This window comes from Phacochoerus africanus, chromosome 5 (genome assembly GCF_016906955.1).
Source record: "Phacochoerus africanus isolate WHEZ1 chromosome 5, ROS_Pafr_v1, whole genome shotgun sequence".
Lineage (NCBI taxonomy): Eukaryota > Metazoa > Chordata > Mammalia > Artiodactyla > Suidae > Phacochoerus > Phacochoerus africanus.
In genome coordinates, this window is record NC_062548.1 from 5,727,727 (window position 1) to 5,744,788 (window position 17,062).

General features: G+C 61.1%; 1 protein-coding gene across 2 annotated transcripts in view; it reads right to left on the reverse strand.

The window, feature by feature from the left end:
- Positions 1–8,297: 8,297 nt before the first annotated feature.
- FBXL18 (F-box and leucine rich repeat protein 18) overlaps positions 8,298–17,062 on the reverse strand; it is a 30,981-nt gene continuing 22,216 nt past the window's right edge. For both annotated transcript variants that reach the window (XM_047779466.1, XM_047779465.1), the window contains exon 5: positions 8,298–8,530. In XM_047779466.1, coding sequence (XP_047635422.1) covers positions 8,374–8,530 — 157 coding nt within the window. In that variant the 3' untranslated portion in view covers positions 8,298–8,373. The remainder of the gene's footprint in view (positions 8,531–17,062) is intronic.

Sequence of the window (17,062 nt, forward strand, 5' to 3'; positions counted from 1 at the left end):
GCGAGACCAGGGATGGAATCCGTGTCCTTATGGATGCTAGTCAGATTCATTAACCGCTGAGCCACGACGGGAACTCCTAGAATATGTTTTTAATGACATTTTTTTGGCTGCACCCATGGCATGTGGAAGTTTCTGGGCCAGGGATGGACCCCAAGCCACAGAAGTGACCTGAGCTCTAGCAGTGACAATGCCAGATCCTTAACCCACCAGGCCACCAGGGAACTCCCTAACAAAATTATTTTATTCACTTCATGGATTTTTTTCTGTTTTTGTCCGCTCCAGGGGCATGTGCAAGTTCCCAGGCCAGGGACTGAAACCGAGCCACAGTAGCAACCCAAGCTGCTGCGGTGACAACACTGATCCTTAACCTACCGTGCCACAAGGGAACTCCTCATCACTTTGTTTTTATGTGGATGTTTTTTGCTTACATCTCAGAATTAATTTCATCTGTGCCCAACAGAAAATCTGGAAAAAGAAGAGAATTAAAACACACACACAAGGCGTTCTCCGGTGGCCTGGTGGTTTAGGAGTCCCTCCTGTGGCTCAGGTTCTCTCCCTGGCCTGGGAATTTCCACATGCCAGGGGTGCAGCCGAAAAATAAAATAAAATGGAACGCACACATAGAGAAATCTTTCTACCTGCAGGAAATGCACCTGCATTTCCTTCCTGTCATTCTTTGCACCCGAGGCATATGGAGGTTCCCAGGCTAGGGGTCGAATCGGAGCTGCAGCTGCCGGCCTACACCCGAGCCACAGCAACGCTAGGTCCGAGCCGCCTCTGAGACCTACACCACAGCTCACAGCAATGCCAGATCCTTAACCCACTGAGTGAGGCCAGGGATCAAACCCGCCCCCTCATGGTTCCTAGTCGGATTCGCTTCCGCTTCGCCACGACGGGAACTTGCTTTCCCGTCATTCTTGGACTCGCCTGTTCTCCTCCCTCACCTTGCAGGCGGCCCGTGAGTGCGGGAAGGATGGGAGAGGGAGCGGGGACGCCCCTGATGGTGCATCCCTGACTTGTTGCAGACACTGTGTCACTACCACAGGCTTCGTGGTTTAAAACAACCCGAGTCAATTTTCTTACAGTTCTGGAGGTCAGGAATCGGACTCCAGTCCCACTGGGCTAAAATAAAGATGTCACCGGAGCTGGGTCACTCCGGCGGCTCCAGGGGAGAGTCCGTTTCCTGGATTTTCCCAGCTCCTGAAGACCACCTGCACCCTTAGCCTGCGGCCTCTTGCTCCAGCGGCGTTGGGCTGAGTCTTCCTGCTGCCGCCTCCAGGTCCCCCTCGATGAGCAAGGGCGCTCTTGATTCCAGCGGGTCCGCCAGGACAACCTCCCCATCTCAAAGCTGCTGATGCGCAAGCCCAATTCCACTCTGCCGGTGACCCGGCACGGCCGCAGGATCTGGGGACGAGGGCCTGGACATCTTCGGAGACATCTTCTACCTTGGCAGGTGGCCTGTCCTGGGGCTGCCCCCAGGGCCCCCGTGGGAGGTGAGTGGGAGCGAGAAGCTGGGCTCCTCTGACACCACACCCCCCAATCCTGGAAGAACCCACTGGGGGTCGCCGCCCTCCCTGGACACAAACGCAAATGGTGGGGTGTCACCATTCGACAGGACTTACGTCCTCTTCCATTTATTAATTTTAGGAGTTCCCGTCGTGGCTCAGAGGAAACAAATCTGACTAGGAACCATGAGGTTGCGGGTTCGATCCCTGGCCCTGCTCAGTGGGTTAAGGATCCGGCATTGCCGTGAGCTGTGGTGTAGGTCGCAGACGCGGCTCGGATATGGCGTGGCAGTGGCTGCGGTGTAGGCCGGCAGCTGTAGCTCTGATTGGACCCCCAGGCTGAGAACCTCCATATGCCACGGTGTGGCCCTAAAAAGCAAAAAAAAAAAAAAGAAAGAAAGAAAGAAAATTAATTCTAGTTTATCTGCACTGCTCACCCGCATGGCTTAATGATCATCTGTGTCCTGGGGAATCAGAACATTGGAAATCAGGGCAGCAAGTAAAGCCCCCTCCCCGTGCAGGGAGCGGTCGCTGGGGGGCCTCCTCGTTCCGAAGCCAAGGGCTGAGCTGCGGGCCCCCATCCTCTGCAAAGACGCTAAACCCGCCCCTCAAAGGCAGCTCTGCTTCTCCGGCTTCCCGAGAGCTCCTCCCAGCCTTAAACAGTTCCTCCTTAGACCCAGAAATTTCACCACCAAGAGTCTCTCCTAAGGGAAGAATTCTAAATACAGACAAACGCTCGGGCCCGAGGCTATTGGAGGCACGTGGCGCTAACGGGGCCGGAGGGCAAAGCCACATCCCTACCCTGACGGGTCGGGGGCAAACACAGCAGGAGGCTGCCGCCGTTGGGGGGCGTCAACCAGGACCCGAACCCGCCGATCCGGCTACAGACGGTTTAAAGGCCGAGAACAGAGAACAAAGGCCCGAAAGACATGAACCAAAAGGCCGGCAGGGGTTCCAGGGGATTGTTCCCTCGCTGTGGTTCCTCCTGTCGGCGTGTGTCCAGGCTCCTGGGAAGAACACGACAGAGCGTTCCCCTTTAGGTGAAGCGTGTGTAAAATCAAGGCGGTCCCTTTGTGCGGGTGTGACACGGGAGTGCATGCGCGAGCCTGCCAGTGACGGGGAACTGCAGTGTGTGTCTGGATGTTGTGTGTGCAGTGTCTGCGTGTGACTGGCTGTGAACATGGATGGGTGGGCAGGTGTGAGGACGAATGCTAGCTAGGATTATCTGTGTGGGGGGGGTGTGCAAATGTACGTGTGAGTGGACGCCTGTGTGCAGGTGAGTGTGTCTGTGTACATGTGGGTGTGAAGGCAGGAGGGCACCTGTGTGGTGTGTGAGCAAAGAGGTGAATATGTGCACGTGTGAATCCCCGTAAGTGCTCGTGTGTGAGTGAGATGGGCAGGAATGTGAACAGCGAGGGTGGGTGTGAATGCAGGTGGGCGAGGGCCTCGTGAGCGTGAATCAGTGCGTGGGGCATCTTGTGTGGACTGTGGAGTGTGTGTGCCAGTGTGTGAATCTAAGTGTGACTTCACACACGTGCTTGTGAGAATGGTTGGGACATGCGTGTGTCATACAAACACGAAAGTGGGGTGTTTGTGAACCTGCCTGTGAGGGCGGTGTGAGTGTCAGGTGTGTGTGGATGTGTGCCCGTGAGCCTGTGTTAGGGTGTTTGTGAATCTGTGCGTGTGCAGTTGTGAGTGGATGAGTGTGGGGGGGGGTGAATGTTGGTGTGTGCACATGTGCGAAGGCCCACGACAGGCTGTGTCCCTGGAGGGGCAGCCCCTGTGGTGGGGAGGGGACCCCCTGGAAACCCCGCCCACTGCCCACCAGGAAGAGGCCGGGAAGCGACACCGTGGCTCCCATCCCCCCCCCCAAGGCAGCCCAGCCCCTGCTCAAGTCTGCAAACCCTCTTGGGGGGCTGCTGCAGGAGCCCCTCGCACCGTCCACCCGTGGTGACACCAACGTGGGTGACGGCTCAGGCAGCCTCGGGAAGGACGGAGGCTCCTGCCTGCACGCTACCTGCAGCTCAGGTGACTCCCGCCTCAAGGACCAATCCCGGGGCTCAGGAGGCATCACCAAGCCCTCCTCGGCCCACCTGAAGGTCCCTGCCCTGGTCACCGTCCTGCAGCACCTCTGGAACCCACCCCTGTCCACGGCCCCTCCCAAGTCCAGCGCCTCCCCAGATGCCTCCCCACTGCCCTGACCTCAATCCACCATCCATCCACCGCTGGCTGCGGGCAGATCCCTTTCCTAGAGCCCAGGTCCCCTTCGGGAAGTTTCTGCCTGAAACTGATGCTACAAACAAGCCAGTCACCAAAAGACAAACACGGTACGATCCCACTTCTCTGAGGTCCCTAGAAGAGCCAGGTTCACAGAGACAGACAGTGGGGCGGGTGCCAGGGGCTGGAAGGCGACTGGAGTTGGTGGGCAGAGGGGCGGAGTCTCCACGTGGGAAGACGGAAAGGGTTCTCGAGGTGGGCGGTGATGGTTACACGACGAGGTGAGTGTACCCACTGCCCCCGAACCGCAGCATCACAGCGGTTCAGTCGTAAACCTCGTGCTGTGTACATTTGCCACAACTGAAAAATATAAACACGGGTATTAAGTAAAAATTAAGCTGACTGGGTCCCCGCGGCCCCGGAGCCTTCATGCAGAGGGCAGCTCCAGGCCACACAGGGTCCCTGGAGGCCTGCCCATCACCCCCGGCCCCCCGCCATGCATCTCATGTCCCCATCCAGGGACCCCCAACCGGCCCCAGTCTGTCCTCAATGCCCGAACAGCAGCACCCGCCCTGGGGGGACTGCAGAGGGGTCAAAAGGGAAAGGTCAGGGGGCACCCCTGCTGGAAGCACCACACAGCTGCCTGGTTTTCTAAATCAAGTCCACTTTATTTGAAACTTTCCACATGCCACAAATTTACATGGAAATACCCATTCAAAATGTAGTTGGAACACAAAATTCAGGAGCGGCCTCCCTGGAGGACCGGGAGGTCTGTCATCGAAAGGCAGGTGACACGTTCGGTCATTTAGCACCTGGTCACACACATGCTGCGGGACACACTGGCACTCACCTCCGCCCCCCTCAAAACCACTCACCTGCTGAGCACAACCGGCCAGAGAGGGGCGCGGTCTGGGGTTGGCAAGGCCCAGCTGCGGGGTGTCAGGTGCACAGGCGCAGGCCCCTGCCCGCCCCCCTCTGCAAAGGCCCTCCCAAGTCAGATTTAGCCCAAGGGCAGCCTCTGACTCTGCCCTGGTCACCCCCATCTCCATGTCCAGCAGGCACCCCGACCTTGTGATATTAATGGAAAACCTCATACTTCAGTGTTTTTTGAAAGACCATTATTATTATTTTTTGTCTTTTTAGGGCCACACCTGCGGCATATGGAGGTTCCCAGGCTAGGGGTCCAATTGGAGCTGTAGCCGCCGGCCTGCACCAGAGCCACAGCAACGCGGGATCCGAGCCGCGTCTGTGACTTAACACCACAGCTCACGACAGCGCTGGATCCTTAACCCACGGAGCGAGGCCAGAGATCGAACCCACGACCCGATGGTTCCTAGTCGGATTCCTTAACGGCTGAACCACGACAGAAACGCCCCGAAAGACCTTTAGAGGGTACCTTAGACCACACTGGTCAGCCTGTGTCAGCCCCGCCGTTCGTTTAAATCTCTGTGGGCATCTGTCCATCTCACAAGACCTCGGACGCTTCTAATTAGAATCCTGCGCCCCGGAGGCCAGTGAGACTGGCGACCAGGCTCTGGGTGCCTGAGCCCCTCCGAGCAGCCCTGTCCCTTTCCTGTCGGAGGGGCGGGAGGGGACTCCAGCCTCCCTCACCTCGGGTCTCACCGGCTGCGGCTGCTGGTTCAGACCCTCGGGCCGGCAGAGGCCCCCCCCCCCCCACCCCCCGGCCTGGCCCGGCCTCTGCCAAGCCTCTGCCCCCGGGCCGAGTGGCCTGCGGCTCCAGGGTGACTAAGGGGTGTCGCCCTCGGCCCCCCGCCCTGCGCAGCCGGCGCCGCCCCAGGCCTGCGGGGAGGCGGCCGCTGGTCCGCGGAAGGGCAGCGGGCAGGCGGAGGGCGCCCGGGCCGCAGCGCCTGAGACTGCAGTGTCCTCAGCCCTGGGCTCGGACGCCAAGGCCCCCGCAGGCGGGCGGCGTCTGCGCACCTCCGGGCCCGGCGGCCGGCCTGCTTGGCGGCGCGGCCGCGAAGCCACCGCCCCAGGAGCGGGCCGGGCGGTGGGCGCGCGGGGCAGAGGCGGCCCCGGGAGTCGGGGGCGACTCTTCAACAGAGAGAGAAAGGCCCTCAACGCCTCCTTCACGCCCGCCTCCCGCGCGACTCGGGCGCACGCACGCACCACGCATGCGCACCATGGAGCCGCCCCCGCCCCCTGCAGACCACATGCACACGTGCGGGCACACAGATGCACGCGCACGCACACACGGGCTGCAGTGCGGACCAGGCCCCTCTCAGCAGGCAGCATATGGTCAGCCGCTTAACAGCCCCGTTCTGCCAATTGGGGACCATTAGGGTGGGTTCTTTTCCCAGCGTAAAAGGCTGCAGAATATAAATTGCAATTAACACCGGTGCCAAAATAGCACTTAGCGAGAATAAGCACATTATTAACATCTGGTGAGTCCTGTCTCGGGCGTAGAAGCAGCGGAAGTTCTTGCTCTAAGTAAAGGATGGTTGGGGGGGGCACTAAAAATACTAAGCCTACTGTTCGGGGGCTGCTTTCCAAGGCCGCTGGTACCTCAGCCTCTCCTTCCCTGTTCGTGGCATAAATGATGCTGCTGGTTAAAAGTGCTTACTCGTGAGAAAAGGCCCTTCAGGCAACGCCTGTGGATAAACTCCTTAGTGGAAAGACCCCTCTGGGGCCTGAGCCCACGCTGCCCTGGGGGACAGGAGGAATGTCCCCAAACAGGGCCCAGAGGTCCCAGAGGTGGCCTGGGCTGCACTGTCCTGCTGGTCAGGCTGTGGCTGGCCACACCCTGGCGTTGAGGGTAAAGGGCGGTCAGCCACCACGCTGCCCCCTTCCGGGTCCCCCTCCTGTGGTCTCAAGGTACCACTGGAACGGAGTACCCAGGAACGGGGGGGGGGGGGGGGGGGGGGGGGGGGGCACGACCTCTCAGACCTCATCCACAGCTGTGTAGCCCTAACAGGGCCTTGGCCCTGCTCCTCAGGTCAGGTCAGGACCACGAAGGTTGAGGTCAGGCTGTAGCTCTGGTGCAGGGGATTCACCAGGAGGGGCTGGCAGACAGCTCCTCCAGCTGGGAGGCCAAAAGCTGAAGCCACAGCCCAGCGGGTAAGGAGGGTACCCTACGCTCCAGGCAGGAGCCAGCTGCAGCCACAGCAAGAAAAGCAGGGTGCGGGAGGAGGCCCTGTCTGCCCGGTGAGGGCAGCTGGGATGGAAGGAGGCTGCCAGGCAGACGGCACTCATGGAGAACCAAGCAGGGCACTCGGGCTGGCGAGTCCCGGGACCCAGGCCCTAAGAGCACTTGGCTCCCGCAGCCGAGCCCGAAGGCCTCCCAGACCCCTGAGCCTGGTGTGGTGGGGCTGCTGGGCTGTCTGCCTCCTGAGAAGCCAGGGAAGGGCAGGCGAATGAAGGCCCTGGGACCGGGTCTTTAAAGGGCCAACTGCGGGCCAGGCTACAGGGGACAGAGGAGGAAGACAGGGGGCAGCCCAGACAGGCGGCAGCAGCAGCATGAGGCAGGCCTGGCAGACTCTGCACCCTCAGCCCAGAGGGAGAGGGATGCCAGGGGCCAGACGGGCCCCAATCCCCGGGGTCCTGGGGAGGCAGGCTCTGGCCACACCCAGGTGCCCCTGGCTAGAAGCTGCCGCGACAAGGCTCAGCGTTTCCTGGAAGTTTCCAGGAGCATCACCGGGAATGTCGGAGGCAAGAGGGTGGAGGGAACCCACCCAGGGCCCCTCAGAAGCCCAGAGGCCAAGGGGCGTCCCCGCTGGGAAGGCAGAGGCCCTGGACCCTGGGAGGCCGGACCTCGTTTTTGGAAGAGCTGCGCTGAGTTTTTTTAAAGTGCTAAATGAAGCTGTCTGCAATGGGGTAACGTGATCGCTGCCCGGGCCTCACACACCCATTCGGCATTGTTCTAATAATTCAAGTTTTTCTCGTGAAGCAGGTCTATCGGTTTCCCCGGAAACACGGATCTTTACAGGGGCCTGCGGCCTTCAGAGCTGGAGGCCCTGCCCAGCGCTCCTGGGTCCCCGCCCCCGGCCGGCAGCCGGTCCTGAACCTGCCCGAACAGCATCTGGCTGGAAACTGCCGGAGACACGACTGGGCTGAAAGGAACGAGAACCCGAACCTGCAGCCCCAGCCGCACCACCTGCAAGGTCCTCGCCGCCTCAGGCGCGTGGCCGAGGGGGAGCTGCAGGCACGCCGTCACCAGGTGGCCGTGCAGGAGGCCGGCGTGGACGGTGCACAGGGCGAGAGCGCCCACCAACACACAAGCATGGCCAGCCCGCACCGGGCCCGCTGCCCAGAGCCCGGAGGCAGGGGACCAGGAACACGAGAGCAAGGGGAAGGACACTGCTGGGCATGGGGGGACCCGGCCCCCGAGGAGTCGGCGCCCGGCGGTGTGCTCCTCACTGGAAGGCCGCCCTGGCCGCCCTCGCGCCGCCGCCTCCTCCTCGCGGGTCTCGGCCCCGACATCACGGAGCGGAGTCCCCAGCGGCCCCCGGGGGACGGTCAGGGAGGGGGCTTCCTTCCTCTTGGGGCGCAGAGGGGATCCCGGGGCCTGCGGGCGCGGGGAGCAGCAGCCGTGGCAGAGGCCGGAGGCCACACGCCTGTCCGGAGCAGTCCTGCTTCCTCAGCCACGGAGTCTCAGAGGCCACAGGCGGCGACGGGCAGGGGGGGCCCACTCCTGTCACCACCACAGATTTGGGGGCTCCTCGGCCACTCTGCTCTTAAATAGGGTGACCTCGTCCAGGTGCACCATGGGGACGTCCCGGATGACATCCGTCAGGCCCTCGTGGAGCAGAGGGAAGATGACGACGTTCAGCGCGGGCCGCTCGGCCTGGAAACTGAACCAGAGGCGAGGGTTAGCAGGACCGCGAGGGAGGCCGAGGCCGGGGGGCGGCCGCCCGCGCGCAGCGTGTCCAGAGCATCGGCGGCCGCAGACAGGCGCCTCCGGGGCCCCTCGGGCTGGGGGGGGGGGGTCGGGGCTGCTGTGCCCTGTCCCACTTGCCCCGCCAGGCCGAGGCGTCGAGGCCCAGGGAGGCCAGCCTCCCCGCAGCAGGAGAGCAGCCTGTCGGGGCAGACCCCCCACATGCCTGGGCAGCAGGGGGGGGGGGGTCCCTGGCCGCAGAACTGATGGCTGGAGCCAGCGGAGGCCCCACAGCCAGAACACCCGCAGGGGAGTGAAGGGAGGGGACTGGTGGCCAAACCCAAGTGCCCACAGGCCACCCTCAGAGGACACACACTCCCGCCAAGTGGTGCAGCCCCTCTGCCAGGAGAATAAGCCAAGGTGGCCGCGGGCAGCCACGTGCCTTCGTCTGAACGTGACCAGCGGCGGTCAGACTGTCCTCCCACCTCCCGCAGCCGCAGACAACAGGCTCCGCCCCGTGGAACGGATGACAGTTTCCATGGAGTAGCTGCCGGGCCGGGCACCACACCAGGCACCCACAGACATTAGCTCATGTCACCCTCCCCTTGAGCCCAGGTGGCCAGCCAGCGAGGTGACAGCCTGGCCATGGCCCCCCCCCCCCCGCAGCCGGTCAGCAGCAGAGTGGGCCCCTCCCCTCAGCCACGGCACCGTCCCCACTTGTCCACCCACCCCGGGCAGCAGCCAAGAGAAAAGCCAAGTGCCAGCCTGGAGGGAGCTGGAGGCGAAGGGGGCGCAGGGGTCCCCCCGGAGCCCACAGGGGTTGCAGGAACCAGGGCGCCTCTGGTCACAGGGGAACATCCATCCCGTGGGCCTCGGAGGCAAGAGGCAGGAGGGGCTCCCACGGACCCGCACCTGCTCCAAGGAACAAAGACGCCGTGCTCGTAGCCGGCCCCCCACCCCGGTCGCGACACTGAGCTGAATTTATGACATACCTAAAGCGAATGCCAGAAAGGCACTCACAAAATTTGATGTTTTTGGTGATAGAGGTGCTGAGGAAATGCCTCCCGGCTCCGCGAGCTGTGTGCTGCTCCCGGCAGCGGCGTCTGCGGCCGTGAACCTCAGAGGCAAGTCCTCGCCTGCACTCCTGCTGTGTGATCTACCCGACTTGAAACGTATTCTCGGGTGTGCGAGCGAGGGCCCGGCCTCTGCCGGCCCGCCTCCGAGGCTCACACATGAGCTGCTGTCGAGGCGCCGACGGGGGTTCGTTTCTCACCCAACGCCAGGAACGCAGCTCTGGGCAGCTGCGGCCCTACCATCCCAGGGACAGGGACGCGCGTGGGTCTGCGGTGTGGGCGGAGGTACCACCCCAGAATCAAACCCACTTCCTCCTCCAGGCTTTCTCCGCAGTTCGCACCCAGGTCAGCTCCATGCTGGGCAGAGCTGTGGGGGGCCCACCCGCACTCACCTCTCTCTGTAAAGCACCCCACTGCCCAAGGAGCCAGCGGGCCATCCCGGCTGGAGCCCCACTGTCCCCACCCAGAGTGACGCCTGGTGTTCGTGACAAGAAAGTGGACGAGGGGCAAACACAGAAGGACCTCACTCGCTTCCAAGGGCAGGGCCGGGGCGCCCCAGGGTGGGGCTCCCCGGGGTGGGGCTCGCGCACTCCGTGGGCTCTGCAGTGTCACCCCGTCTGCGTTCGAAGGCTCATTTGTATGATTCCCGTACAGTCTGAGATTTAGGTAAACGGATGCAATGAAATGAAGTTTCTCTGCAGCCACCTCATCCAGAACTAGGCTGGTGACTGGCCGCAGGACAGGGCAGCTCCTGCATCCTCTCCCCTGACCAGGGCTAATCGCATCACTGAAGTCAAGACCCGAGCCTGCAGCCCCCAGCCTGGCGTCAGGAGGACAAAAGCCAGGCCGGTGAGGTCAGGTCGACGGGTTCACTTTCAGGCCCGCGTGTGCGTGCACTCCTGTGACACCGCCACCCTGGGCACCCCCCACCCCACTCACTCTCTCCTCCACGCACTCCCCAGGCCTGGCTCTGCCCTTGGCAACCCCCATGCCCTCCAGGGCAGCAGCACCGGCACAGAACCTGCATCCGGCACAGAACCTGCATCCGGCAGGAGAAGAGGCCAAGCCCTCCTCCCTGGCAATGTGCAGGCCAGGCTCACATCTGGGGCCAAAAGAGGCAAGATCTACAGACACAATGTGCTAAGTGCCAGGCCCGTGAGAGGGGCCGCTCACTCACTCTGAAACCCGGCACCTGCCCCGGACAGTCTCACAGCAAGAGACGCCAAGGGAGTGATCGCATGGGGTCGCCAAGGATGCTGCCCTCCCGGAGGTCTCAGAATCGCAGGTTCAGAAAAGTTAACCTAGACTCACTCTGCCATTTATAACAGCTGCAAGGGAGGTGCCACACTGAAGAAAACTTTCTCCCAAGGCTGTTAAAAACATACCATGGGGGGAGTTCCCATTGTGGCTCAGGGGTAATGAACCTGACTAGTATCCATGAGGATGCAGGTTCCATCCCTGGCCTCGCTCAGTGGGTTAAGGATCCGGCGTGGTCATGAGCTGTGGTCGCAGATGCGGCTCAGATCTGGCAGTGCTGTGGCTGTGGTGTAGGCCGACGGCTACGACTCCAACTGGACCCCAAGCCTCCATATGTTGCAGATGCGGCCAAAAAAGAAAAATACAAAAGTAAAAAAACACGAAATAAAAACACACCCAGGGATTTAAAATGGGGCCTTCAGCTATCTGAAACACTCAGTCACCCAAACGCCTTCTCTAAGGGTTTCAGGAAGCAAATTTTCTGTCTGTTTTAAAGTCTCTGGTTTGTTTGGGTTAGAAAGCCCAGGGGCTCAAACAGCCCCGCCCCCGAGACCGGCCTCCACTCCCCCTCGCTCTCCTGCTGAGCTGAACAGATTCCTTCCAGATCTGGCTTGGGTGACACCTCGAAATGCAACCAATGTGAATCAGGTCTGGAGGATTTCTTTCCAGCTCTCAGGCCTGTGTCTACTCTGACCCAAAGCAACAGAACGCCCAGCGGGCTCAGGCCTGGGACGACCTCTGCCCTGGCCACCAGGGGGCGCTACCGCTGCTTGGCCATTTTCTAGGGAAACAGTTTAGGAACTCCCTTTACTATAATATCGATAAACATCATTTAATACAACATAATCATATCTGTGTCTCTAGTTGTTTCCTCAGAATAAATTCCAGAAACAGGACCACTGGGTCAAAAGCTGTGAACATGTCTACACTTCAAAGATAGGTCTACATGAAGATCCCCCTGTGGTAACAAGCCGGACGAGGAACCATGAGGTTGCGGGTTCAATCCCTGGCCTCGCTCAGTGGGTTAAGGACCCGGCGTTGTCGGGAGCTGTGGTGTAGGTCGCAGATGCGGCTCGGATCCTGTGTTGCTGTGGCTGTGGCGCAGGCCGGTGGCTACAGCTCCGATTAGACCCCTAGCCTGGGAACCTTCATATGACGAGGGAGCGGCCCAAGAAATAGCAAAAAAAAAAAAAAGGCAGCAGCAGCAGCAGCTGGCTGAGCCACCCACCCCACTGGGGCTAACAGACCGCTGGCTGTTCGGAAAGAAGAGGGGTGGGAAGGGCCTCCCTGCTCTGCATCTCATAGGGACCAAAGAACTGGGCTGGTCAGGAGACAACACAGCAGCCAGAGCCCTAGGACCTCAGGCCCGGCCACCGCACAGGGGGGCCCCGGAGGCCCCGGAAAGGTATGTCCTGCACCGTCACTGGGCTGCATGGTCGGGAGGGGCTGACTCAGGAAGCAGCACTGCCTCAATCATCTGGAAAACACCTGCCTGAGAAACTAGAAAAAAAATGCAGGCCGGCAGCCCCTTCCTCCCCAAATCAAGTCTTACAGAAAAGCCAAAGTCAAAAGCGAGTTTATAAAAGCTGCTCGCCCTATAAGGGTTACCCTCAAAAAGCACAGCGGCGGATGGCGTGCAAAGCCTTCCTGAACTCGGACGCTGCTCTGGGGAGGCGTGTGGGGTGCACCTGCTGAGCTCCTCACTAAACCTGGAGGGGCCCAGAGGGCACCCTGGAGCTGCCTGGAACCTGTCCTCGTGCAAAAAGGGGGCGGGAAAGGCCCCGGGCATCAGCTGTCATCATCTGATGCGGCGTCCCCAGGTCCCACATGGAGGGAGGGGATGAAGTTCCCGGGCCTGGACCACGCGGTGGGAAACTCGAGTGCGAGGCTGCCCCCAGAAGGGCCTGAGCAAATTGAGAGGCCAGCCCCTCCCCGGGGACGCCCACGTGGATCCCGGGTCTCCTTCCAGAGACACGACGACGCCTGCGTCTGTTTGCCACCTGCCCTGAGAGACGGTCCCTTTGGGGACATCGGCCGCTTCCCTCTTTGATGTGCGTTTTCACGCCACCGACCGGGCACATGATAATTTGTTTCCCAGTCTCCTCCGGGTGGACACTCGGACAACCTTTCACTAAAAGGAACAGCGCTGTGCAGACCACACAGGACCAAAGCCTGGAGGTGGAGCTTAGCAGGTCAAGGGTGTGACTTCTGATCCAGGGCCACCTCCGACCCAGGGCCACTCAGCACCGGCGAGAGGCCGGGCTCCTCCCCCCACTAACACAAGGGGTGGAAAAGGCAGGGCCGCCGCTACCACCTTTATGCCAAAGTGCGCCAAGGGCAGTGCAGCCCGTGTGCCCAGCACCCCCCAGACAGGCCAGGCCCAGAAGCGGTCCCCACCTGGACCCCCAGCAGAGCGGACCACGGCCTGGTTTGGAACTTTCCAGAAACAGAGTTGTTCTTGGTGTACTTCAGTCCCTGTTTGTCCTACGGGGGAGACTGGGTGTTTTCTCTTGAGAGTAACCCGCAGCCCCCCTCCTGCACCCTCAGACCCCTGCCTGCTGGGCTGGTCTCGTCCTCACCGTTGTGCAGCAAGGACAGAAGAATCAAACCTCTGCCTGTGGGAGCACCTGCAGGTCCCTGTCCCGAATCTGTCATTTTCTATAAACGATTTTTTTAAGCATGCAAAGGTATTCCATTTCACTCACAAAAAAATATAAATTAAAAACAGTGTCAACAGACGAAAGGACGGAGCAAACGTGACCTACCCCCACACCAGAGTATCACTCAGCCCTAAAAGGAAGGGGATTCTGACACCTGCTACCACACAGACGAACCCTGAGGCCGGTCTGTTAAGTGGCAGAAACCAGACGCGAATGGACAGACACCAGAGGATGCTGCTTACGTGAGCCAAGGGCACAGACAGCAAGCAGGACGGGGGGCGAGCGGGAGCCGGGGCGGGGCGCTGCTCAGTGCACGTGGAGTTTCTGTTTGGGGCAATGAGAAAGTCTGGGGTGTAGACTGCGCTGGTGGGCAGACAGCTCTTAAGGTCACTGAGCAGCATGCTAAATGCTTAAACCACACCTTATGTTCCAGACGCTTTTATCACAATAAGAGTTTAAAGGAAGAGCGGCATCTGCCTGCAGAGAAACAGAAATGGGCTCAAGGCTCAGAACCCGGGGCCGCCCAACCGTCTCCCGGCCTCGCCTCCCTCAGGGCTGAAGCCAGGAGCACCGCTGCGCCCAGACCATCACTGGAATCGGTCCCCGAGGCCCCTAAGGAGAAGGGAGGTGTGCGGGCCGCGGCAGGGCCAGGCCGGGCTCCAGTCACAGAAGAGACAGCCATCCTGTGTCGTCCTCGGGGCCGGGCGGAAGGGACCCTCCAGGGCGCAAAGCACTTGCCTGGTGCCCAGCAGGTCCCCGGGGCCGTCTGGTGCTGCGGCGGCACAAACACCCACAGGAGCCTGACTGCAGACGGAGGCCCGAGGGCCCAGCCCCAGCTCCCCGAGTCCAGTGATTCTGGCCCTAGATTCCTTACCTGGAAAACCCGGGGCCCCGGTGACAAGAGAAGAATGTCCAGGCCACTCATCTGCTGCTCTACACCCAGGCCCCACCCAGTGCGGGAAAAGGCCTCCTGCCCAGCAGTGGGTGCGGTCCCAGCCCTTGGCCTCCCCTCGGTGGCCTGGACAACCTTGACCACAGGAGATTCGGAGCAGTGACAGTCTTCCACGCCGGCCAGCAGCTGAGGCTGCACCAGGGCTGCTGGCGATCCTGCTGGCGCTGCGGTGCGGCCCCCGTGCGGCCTGAGGCCTGCCAGCTCCCAGACCGGGCCCTCTTGAGTGTCCCCCAGGAACAGAGCCAGAGCTCACCGGCCACCCAGCTCTGAGTCAAGGCCAAGGATTCCCCCCACCCCGAACCCGCGCAGTGAAACCCTGCTTGCCTGGTATTTCCTGAGAGACTCACGAATCTCCAGTGCAGGTCGGAAGAACAAACAGACCCTGGAGATCTGCCATGAGCAGGGGCGAGCTGGGTATGGGCGATGGGGTTTCACTGCCCCTTTACACAATTACGTCCACAAAACAGCACTAACGCTGTATTTTATGTTTTTGGCCGCACCCACCAATAAATAAAATAATTTTTTTTTTTTTTTTTTGGCAGAAGTTCCAGGGCTAGGGATTGAACCTGGGCCACAGATGTGACCTGAGCCACAGCAGCAACAATGCTGGATTCTGAACCCACTGCGCCACCAAGGAACTCTGCTAACTCTGCTCTGAATTTTACTTTATTTCCCTTTTTTGGCCACCCCATGGCATATGGAGTTCCCAGACGAGGGATCAGATCTGAGCCACAGCCGCAACCTACACTACAAGTGCCACCATGCCAGATCTCTAATCTGTTGTGCCACGCCAGGGATCGAACCTGCATCCCAGCACACCAGAGACGCCACCGATCCCATTGCACCACAGTGAGAACTCCCTAACTCTGTATTTTAAAATCCACCTTCCAGGGTTCCCATCCTGGCTCAGTGGAAACAAATCCAAAGAGAATCCATGAGGATGCGGGTTTGATCCCTGGCCCTGCTCAGGGGGTTAAGGATCCAGCATTGCCGTAACCTGTGGTGTAGGTCGAAGACATGGCTCAGATCCTGCATTGCTGTGGCTGTGGTGTAGCTCCAATTTGACCCCTAGCCTGGGAACCTCCATATGCCAAGGGTGCAGCCCTAAAAAAAACAAAAACAAAAAACAAAAGCACAATAAAAGAAAATAAAATGAAATCCACTTTCTGTTTTGAAGCTACCAGTGTGGCTCCACCTGGAAGCCTGGGGCCCAGGGGCAGGTGGGCCCTTCCTCCCGCTCGGCGTGGCTCTGCCAGGTCTGCCGCCGCCTGCCAGCCCCGCAGGCCCATGCGCCTTGCCAGCATGAGCCAGGCCGGAAACAGTCGAGGAAGGCTCAGGGGAGGGAACTGCCACACAGGCCTCTGGCAGACAAGAGACCCCGACCAGTGGAAGCTGGCCCGGGGGATGGAGGACCAGGCCTGCTCCCGCACCAGCACCGAGAGACGGGACGGCACCGCTCTGACCAGGGGCCCTCAGGCTGACAGACCCACGCATCAGTGACAAGTCAACACGCGGGGCCCAGAGCAGACAAGGTCCCGGGGCACCGGCCTTGTGGAGAGCGCTCGCCCACACCAGAAGCAGTGTGCCCTCACCTCAGATGGCTCGCACAGGGAGGCATCAGGACAAGCGCCTCTCCTGCCCACACCCTGCTGCCTCTGCCCTCGGACAGGGAGCTACAGGCTCCTTCCAGAGGCAGCAGAGGGTGGCAGCATGGCCACCAGCCTCCACCCCTACTGGGCCTTTTCCCCCAGGGATGGCGGGACAGGCCCAACCTTACAAGGCTGGGCTGCCACATCTGCCAAGTAGGGAGAAGGCATGGCCACCAGGCAATGGTCAGGGGACCTCTGTACCATCACCAGGACAGGCACCAAGAGCCAGTGACGAGCCACGGCAAGGGGGCAGGAGCGCCAGGGGGCAGGGATTCTGTTCTACAGACAGCAACCCGGGCTCACAGAGGGAAGTGACAGTCTCAAGTCGCAGAGCCAGTGAGCGGAGAGACGGGGTGGGGGGGGTGGGGGGGGGTGGAGGTGAGCAGGTTATGCGATCTGACGGTGCAGGGATCACGTGTCACCCCACCGAGGAAACCCCAAGAAGAGCGAATGCGGACACTGCCCTCGCCCAACCCCAGAGTTCATGAGGCCTTGCAGGGAACTTTCAGGAATGAGAGTCAAAAAACCCAGGACAGCTCTGAAAGCCCCTGGGCAGGGCCCCAACCCCCCTGCCCACGACAGGCCACACAGCCTGGCTCCGGCTCCTGAAGCTGCCCACGTGGCAGCTGGACCAGGCCAGAAGCCCCTCGACCGGTCGGCAGGAATAACTTGGCCGGGACAGGGTGACTCAGGGTTTCCAGAGGAGACACGAGGCTCCGCTCGCTGGGCAGGGAGTCCTGGAGGCCAGGAGGTGGGTGGGGGAACACCTCCCAGAGCAGGAGGCAGGCAGGACAGCTGCACCTGCACTCTGGAGCGGCCACAAGGGGGCGCTGCGCTCCAAGGCGCTGTCCCCAACCTTGGACTCGCCGGCGGCGCTGGGCCACCAGAGGAGCCCCAGGTGAGGGAAGAGGCAGACGA